General features: G+C 39.0%; 1 protein-coding gene across 1 annotated transcript in view; it reads right to left on the reverse strand.

Annotated features, from left to right (window-relative positions):
* Positions 1–3,058: 3,058 nt before the first annotated feature.
* The window catches only part of LOC308081106 (cryptochrome-1-like), a gene marked incomplete at its 5' end in the record, with an annotated part of 10,439 nt that continues 4,684 nt past the window's right edge, over positions 3,059–8,813 (reverse strand). The window contains 6 exons of the mRNA XM_080457504.1: positions 3,059–3,703; positions 4,829–4,944; positions 5,256–5,336; positions 6,101–6,214; positions 7,384–7,494; positions 7,808–8,028. Of these exons, the coding sequence (XP_080313630.1) occupies positions 3,686–3,703; positions 4,829–4,944; positions 5,256–5,336; positions 6,101–6,214; positions 7,384–7,494; positions 7,808–8,028 (661 nt within the window). The 3' untranslated portion in view covers positions 3,059–3,685. The remainder of the gene's footprint in view (positions 3,704–4,828; positions 4,945–5,255; positions 5,337–6,100; positions 6,215–7,383; positions 7,495–7,807; positions 8,029–8,813) is intronic.

Consider the following 8,813-nt stretch of genomic DNA (forward strand, 5'->3'; position numbering starts at 1 on the left):
ATATACGATTTTCCCCACTACTCCCTCCCACTAGCCTAGACCCCTGAAATCGTCCCAAAGCAGAGGTTGATGGTACGAACACGGTTGAACAAATATCAAATACTGTACACAGGCACTATCAAGTTGCGTACTGGGACACGTACAATCAAGATGGACGAAGTCCCTCCATCTTAATTCTATCATCATCGGTATGTGAACATGTATTGTTTCAACAGTACATTATAGTTTAAAAAATATATACGTTTAAAAAAGTAATGTACATTTTGCTGTTCCATACTGCCAACTTCCCATTTCAATTACTCAATTTGAGAAAGAGAAATGTCTTTGATCCAAATAAATATAAATATAAATGAAGCCAGTAGTAGGAACAGTGACAGTATTTCAAGAGAGGGGGGGGATATTTCTATCCCCGATTGGGGCTTTGAGCTTTGTGTGAATTGGGTCTCACATGAGGATGCAATGTCCTTTGTAGCTTTCTGATCTCCAACCCAATACACTTACTAAGGCTGCATGCGTGTGTGCGATTTGTACATGATTGTGAATTGTGGGCTTGTTTGTGATTTTGTAACTGTGTTATACTGTACTATACATACATGTGTTTAAGAAAATATGTGTGTTTATTTGAGAACTGTCTAACACTGATGACAGCTTGGCGCTGAAATGTTTTTGTTCCTGTCAACAGGAGGGTAGGTTGTATCGGGTACTGTAGACGCAAACAAAACCTAAAATTACAACGATGCCATAGCACCCTTTTGTGGACCATTTAAAGCAACCATTTTGCGACCCTCAAGTGTCATAATGTCAGTGTTCGATACTGAGTCTGTGTGGCAACTGTTTTTTTTTAATGATTGTTGTTGGCCAAAGTCTCTTTTGCAAAGATAAAGTGATAGTGCGACTCACAAAATTGCCAGGCTCCTGGGCATCAAGGGCAACACAATAGGTAGATAAAGCCTGCATAATTAATCCTCTCTTTATCTAATTCGATGTACATTTTGATCTGAATTGTTGTTTTAAAGGTGTATTATAAACGTTACCAGCTGTTAGGAGCATTCAGTAGGTAGGCTTTACTTCTTTATACATTTTGCAGTGGCCACTTATTGTCCCTCTTAAGACAGTACTCAATATTAAGGTCGCAAAATTGTGCAATAGTAAACAAACCATACATGATTTGTGTGCATGGGGTTCTCATCTTAAACAAGCTCAGTGCTTAATGAGTCTTCCAGTTTAGTAGACCTTGTATTGTGAATTTGTACTTCCATGTACTGTTATTCTCATGTCTTACTAAATAAAAGTACATCAATCAATCAATCAATACATTTCTTTCTCTCCAAACACAGCAGTAAAAATCATTCAACAGGAGCGTGAAATATGCTCTAATTTCCGAGGAATGTTGGTTCCGTTTCGCTGACAAGTCATGCTTGCCGAGAACAGATGCTTAAAAAACGTACTAAGACAATAGGCATGTTTCAATTCAGAGGGTGCAGCCTTCAAAGTGCGGCCCTAGGTAGGGTGGGTAGGGCACTGCCCCCTGGAGGGCGCATAGGGCACACACTCTGCCTTGAGAGAAGTGGCAGTCAGCCCTCAAAAACCTGTTTTCGTGGATTTAGAAACCAGCAATTCCAGTATTTTCAACATTAGAGAATGCCTTGCTAATACAAATTTCTCTGTGACTCAACAGCTGGAAATAAAAACACCTGTTGAAGGTGAAACTATGACTTTGAAAATGGCAAAGTTTAATTTAAATAAAATAAGTTTGATTTAATTTAAATAAAAATTAAAACCCAAACTCTTCATGGTTGGGTCACCTGGATATAGATCGATCGCTAAATCTGTTTGTGCTGAACCAACAAAAATATGTACAAAAGCAGGACAATTTTTTAAAAACAAAACTTCATTTAAGTAGGTTGTAAGAAAATCATGATGGAAATGTTCAAGAAAATGTCTTAAATAAAACAACAAAAGAAAACAAACAACGTTTTCCTGCTTCCTTGATGCGGAACATGTTTTGGTTAGTAAAATACTGTACTGTATGTAATTATTTGGAAAGATAAAAAAAAAAGTATTGATTGTTTTTCAGGACAAGACATTTTCTGTAAGCACATAATAGAAATCACTACTCAGTCTATACCAAGAAGACAAGCGCACATACAATATCAAAAATATATTATGTATAAATCGTAGCTTTCTTATGTTCCTATTAATGGATCTTAAGAAGACAACAGTGGCATATTCTCTGTATCTTGGCAATATATTCATTCATCAAGTTGTCGTGGTGTTAAGAGTTTTCCATTCACATTATTGGTATTCTGCACATGGGCACAAATAAATATCCTGGTACTGGTACAATAATATCTGTTTCAGTGTAGATATACTGTACGTAAACTCAGCTTTACTTTAGTACAGTATATATGGTATGGACTGGTGTATTCATGAAAGCCAGGGTCATGTTGTAGTTGTACCTACAATGAAGTGACAAAAATACGTTGTCACACTATGCCAGGGGTGTCAACTATTGGCCAGTGGGGGAAATTATTTTGGGGTAAAGAAAAAAGTAAAAAGAAAGAAAGAAAAAACCTTAATTAAAATATTCACATCTGGTTATTATCTATCTGTGTGGCAGCTACTCTCTTCCTCCCTGCCTCTGCCACGCCACGCCACAGACCTTGCTGGAGATTTTAAGAGTCAACTAAAAGAACATTTCTAAATTTAGTTAGTTAGTTAGTTAGTTTTATTTCGGTCATAATTTTTCTTTTTAAACAAAACAGTTGAATATACATTGCAACTTTAGTCAACATGATGACTATCAAGTCACTATTGCTTCATCTACAAGCACTAACATGACTCATGAAGCTCAATTAGGAATATTTGTGTGCTTTTCGCTTTGCGTTATTACATCATTGTTGTTTGATTACTGTTTTTAATTGCTCAAGCACTTTGTAACATTGTTTAAAAAAGTGCTATAAAAATAAAGTTGTATTATTATTATTATTATAATTATTATAATCATAACGGTTATATTTGAGCCAATGGACTCGACCATGGGCAATTTCATGTGCTTCTGTCTAAAGATAATATTCTAAACTGCCTACCGTGCCACACTGAAGTCTGCTAGACGTTTCTTTCAATTAGGCTACAGTATACCATTCTGGCTCACAACCTACAGTATGAGTTTGACACCCCTGCATTATACATTTGAGGCAAGTGGACATTGCCACCTTTATGCATTCTGAGAGTTCTCACAATGCTTATTATTACTACAAAAAGTATATCGTTGCTGTCATCTCCATATTTAAAAGCTTTTTCCCCCTCTTTTTTTTGGAAATGAAATGAATGCCCTACTTCGTAGGGTAATTGTCCAAAACCGTAAAGAATGGTTTTGGACATACAAGGTTTCCAGCCGACGGTGACGATATATGCATTACAACACATATACAAATGTGGCTACAGATAAGTTGGTAAATAACTGATTAACAAAGCAGTTGTTAACAGTCTGAAAAAAAACCCCAATAAATCACATTTTCACATTTGTCTCCTGTGGAGTTTCTGAACAAGAAAAAAAAAGAGAACATGATGGTACATTGTGCGGCTGATGCAGACAGAGGAGGAGAAGTTTATTTCAGGTGTGTTTCTCTCTGTGCTGGCCAGGTTGTGACTTCAGTGTGGACTCAGTAAGACAAGTCTCACGTCAGCTGCTCTGGATAGTCTGTAAGGCAAACAACAAACAGTCAATGATAACAATACAACTGTCTGTTATACTTTTTGAAGTCTACTGTAGTCTACGGTCTGAATGGATGTAGTGTTTTAGTATTTAGTGAGCCAACGCAAAAGTTGCGGGAGCGGGCGTCTTTAAAATACCAATGGGTATGGCACACCTGACCAAGCATGTGGTCATGCTTTACTTTAGCAGGATATGAACACATTTATCTTATATTATATATATATTTATCTTATTGTATATTATATTTTTGGGTCCCAATGGAAATAGAGGGATTAATTCGGGACTGGCCGGTAATATTGCGGGATTATGCGGGACTAAACAGCCCTTACATTTTGCATGCCGCCAGAAGCGGGCAGTCAGAAATGAAATGAATGGGAATGATCAGAAATCTAGCGGGAGCGGGACTAAGACTCTGTGTAGGGCTCTATTGTGCATGGCCAAGGACCTCAATTCACGAATATCTTTCAAATCGGTCGACAATCATGTAATTACTGTATTTATAATAATAGCAGCGCAATCATCCCTTCCTATGGACCTCCCAGAACTAGCCAATCGGGCACCTGTCCATCCAGCTTATGGGATCTACACAGCAACGTGTGTACTGGTACTAGCTGACTGCAGGCATGCAATTCGACGGCACAGGCTAAGGCTCGTGAATGAACTAGGCAGAGGTTCTACCGTGGCCTACTGGGAGTGTGAGTTTCACGCCGATCGGTGCAGCGGTGCCGGAGATTAGCTGCTCACACACACACACACACACACACACACACACATTGCTGTTGTTATCCCACAACTCAATAGGACGACAATTTACCACATCCATTTGTGTGTGTGTGTGTGTATATTGTCTGAGTACTGTTGTTGCCTGTTGAGTTTGCCATGTTATGATTTGAGTGTATTTTTATGCTAGGTTTCAGGATTTGTGAATGTTTTGGGTTAACTGATTTCCAATGATAAATAAACAAATATCTGCATAAAGCAAAGATATTTGTCTACTCCCATGTTGATAAGAGTATTAAACACAAAAATATCCCTTTAAGGTACATTTGAACAGATACAAAATTGATGATTAATTTGTGATTAATCGTGATGAACTATAGAAAATCTGACCTGTGCACTCTGCCGCCGCATCTTGTGGACAGAGCAGGAAGTGGCATCTTCCCGCCTGTGTTCCGACTCTCGCTCCCGCTTCCCTGTTATGCTGCCCCCGGTGTGCAGGAGGCGTCCTGTATGTAAGAATAACGAAGCTGAATTAAAACCGTGATTATTAAGGCTTCTTTTAATAACAATTACATTTTATATCCTTTATTTTTTGGGTTTAAGTTTTTGCCTCAGATTTTTCTCTGATTCAACACTATCAACTATTAACACTCATATCACCACTATACTTAACACTATCAATACTTAACACTTTTAACACTACTAATATTCTTAACTACTACATACTGGATACCAACACAGCGAGCCCACACGGTTTCTTCAGGAACAGCGTTTTCTAGTTATTGTTGCTAGTATGATGTTTATTATTGTCATGTACCTGGATTTTTAGGCACAGCAAACTCATGGTAGAGTATGGTGCTGGTGGCAGCTTGGTTGGGGTTTGGCACTGAGTGGTACCCTGCAACACACACACACACGCACATTTTAGTAAACAGAAATAAACTAGAAAAATTAACTCCTTGGAGGGCAGGTCTCCACCAGACCAGGGTTGCCTCTCTAAACTGTGGTTCTACATACACGCAACCACACTAGTGCTGCACGATTCTTGCTCAAATGTGAATCACGATTTTCCTCCATAAGAATTGAGATCACGATTCTCACACGATTCTCTTGTAAATATAAAAATATTAAGTGAAAAAAAGAAAAAAAGAAGAAAAAAAAAGATTTATTGAAAAATAAAATCGCCATAATTTAAAATCTAGATTGCATAGGTGTCTGAATCGAGATCACGATCTTTTTTCGATTAATTGTGCAGCACTAAACCACACGCACGCACGCACGCACACACACACACACACACACACACACACACACACAGTTAACATTCTCTGCACAGCATCTTGGGCACTCAAAAGATGAGTCCAACATGAGGTACTTGTAAAATATTTAGATTTCCTTTCAGAGCGCACACACACACACACACACACACACACACACACACACACACACACACACACACACACACACACACACACACACACACACACACACACACACACACACACACACACACACACACACTTCAAATATAAATTTATATCATACTTTAAATAAGTTGCATGTTTTTACCCCTCTATATCCTCAGTGTCCTGTCTCCCTAAACACTTTCCTGCCTAAATAAAGAAACCCCCCCCCCCCCCCAATTGTCTGCTGCCAACCTACCATGAGGCTGCGGTTGTAACTGTTGGTCAGCAACAAGGCATGACCCAGGCTGATTCTCACTGTCAAAGTTCAGCAAGGTACTCCCACTGCCGTTACCACCCGAAACTCCAGGCACTGATGAGAACAGGGGACACAATTAGAATACAGTGAGTGTCGTTTACATCCAGAGTGTTATCGCTATTTTCTCACAGTGACAATGCATTGATTGATTGATTGATGTAGTTTATTTAGAAAGACATGAGAATAGTACATGACAGTACATAACAGTACATGGAAGTACAAATTCACAATACAAGGTCTACTAAACTGGAAACCCTCATTAAGCATTACGCTTGTTTAAGATGAGAACCCCATGCACACAAATCATGATGAAATATAAGAGGCAGGCAGATATACACACTACTATACAGAATGTCATACAATCAGCTTTCAGGTTACTGGTATGACGAGAGAAAAAAAAAAATATATATATATATATATATACAAAAGAGGAAAATGAAGGAGGGGGGGGGGGGGGTAGGGAGGGGTAGGTTAAGACTTAGACAGGGGCCATTTTCGAATTGCAGCCTCCTGAAGGTGTATCTTTAGGGCAGTTTTGAAAGTGAGTAGGGTTTTACACTCCTTTACTCCTTTTGGTAGGGCATTCCACATTTTTGATGAATAGCATGAGAACGAGTTCATACCCTTAGTTGAGCCAAATCTGGGTTGAACATGATCAGTGGAGCTGCCTCTGGTGTTATGATCATGGACTTCATTAACATTTTTGAAGTATTTTGACAAATACAGGGGGATCCCAATGTTGTGGTGTATCTTGAAGACCAGGCCCATAGCAAGTTGTTGTACTCTGTCCTCAACCCTAAGCCATCCAATCCTAGCAAAATGAGCAGGGGTTAGATGGGTTCTGTGATTGAGGCCAAGAAGTAGCCTTACAAGTTTGTTTTGGGATGTTTGGAGCCTTGTTTTTAAGGCCTTGGAGGTGTTGTGATACCATGAAGTGCATGCATAATCATAATGACCTTGAATGAGGGCCCCTGCATGGTTCCAAGGAGTGTTGTTGTTGTTCATTTACAGTGAGTGCTATTGTTGTGGGCTTATAGCAAATGGGCTTTAATTCCAGTGATTGAGTGTTGTTTACTTCCAGTGACTGTTGTTGTTTACTACCAGTCAGTGTTGTTGTTTACTTCCAGTGAATGTAGTGTTGTCTTCCAGCTAGTGGTGCTGTTCACTTATAGTGAAGTGTTACATCACATTGTAAAATGAGTGTTGCTGTTTACAGTACTTACAGTGAGTGTTGTTGTTATTGGTCCCTGACTGCTGCTCCCCGGGAGAGTATGCCATCATCCCTCCATTCCCATTGCTAGCGTGATTGGTGGATGGCACTGATGCCAGCAGGCCTGACACAAAACATAAATGGATGATGGGCTGTTAGTCTACAATGTTGTTATTTGTGTAACTGTATATCAATTCTCAATAGTTAGCTGGTTTCTACTTTACTGACAGGGTAGTACTTTACCTCAGATGTCAATATTGGCTTAGTTATAAGATCTGTTTCTACCTTACACAACTACTCGTCTATACTCCAGTGCTTTGTATCGTCTGCCAATATATCAATATCACAATACTTCCACTGTATTGCTTTAATACTACAGTCTATTTATGTCTCTCCCTGTATCGTCCGAGTTGCTGGCCTCTATTTTATTCAAGTACACACTAGTAAACTCTTACCTAGTCCGCGGTATCGGCTGAGTTGCTGGTAGATCTGTTTCATCCTCTCTATATTGAGCCGACTGGCCTCTGCATGGTGTACCATGGGTTTGGGGTAATGGACGCCAATCACACACTTGGCAGCTTTCTGCACGGACTCTGGTGCATTCCACGGGTCATAGATGTACTTAGCGGGGAAACCTCGGAGGACAGGTAAGTATCGTCTGGAAACACAGTGGCAGAAATTAGAAAACTGCTGGCTTCAGTCAGTCAAATGTGGCCGGTTCCACAATGCACAGGCAATGATGGGGAGCACATATTACAATACATGATATACATTACATTACAATACATACAATACAGCACATACAGTACTGTACTGTATTATAATATTAGAAGCAGTAAGCAGAGAAAATGACAAAGCAGTTACCGTTGAAATGTTTATTTTACAATATTTTAAATAGCTGAAATATTGGGGAAAAAAATAAAAAATCTTAATAATAGATTACATTTTTGACAGATTTCCATATTTTCATTAGTCGGGTATTTCCTGGTACTTATAAGTGATTTTTCTAAAAAAAACACTTGCACATACACTTTACTGTCAATCCAACGCAAATTAACAACTTGCTCAAAGATCATCTCAGACCGGTGAATCATTTCTTTGGGTTCAATATATTCCACATAAAATCACATGAGTTCAATTAGTAAATAATCATAGCTGACAAACCTGCTGACAATTACTAGCAAATAAAGATCACCATGGGTATAACTTCTATAACTATGATAGGTGCAAAATGCTGCACATGAAGAACTAAGAGCACAAAATAACTGCTGTACAGGTTTAATCAATTCCTCTTCCTTCGACATTTGCTGCACTGAAGTGAATTAACATCACAGTGCACGTTTGATACTGTTCAGGTTGTGACTGAAAAACAAGAAGGCCTGCAGTCAAAAGCAGCAGTTAGGCCTAGACCCCCGCCCCCAACACTGATCGGATCAACAAAAC

Source organism: Gymnoscopelus braueri, assembly GCF_963280865.1.
Source record: "Gymnoscopelus braueri genome assembly, contig: SCAFFOLD_107, whole genome shotgun sequence".
Lineage (NCBI taxonomy): Eukaryota > Metazoa > Chordata > Actinopteri > Myctophiformes > Myctophidae > Gymnoscopelus > Gymnoscopelus braueri.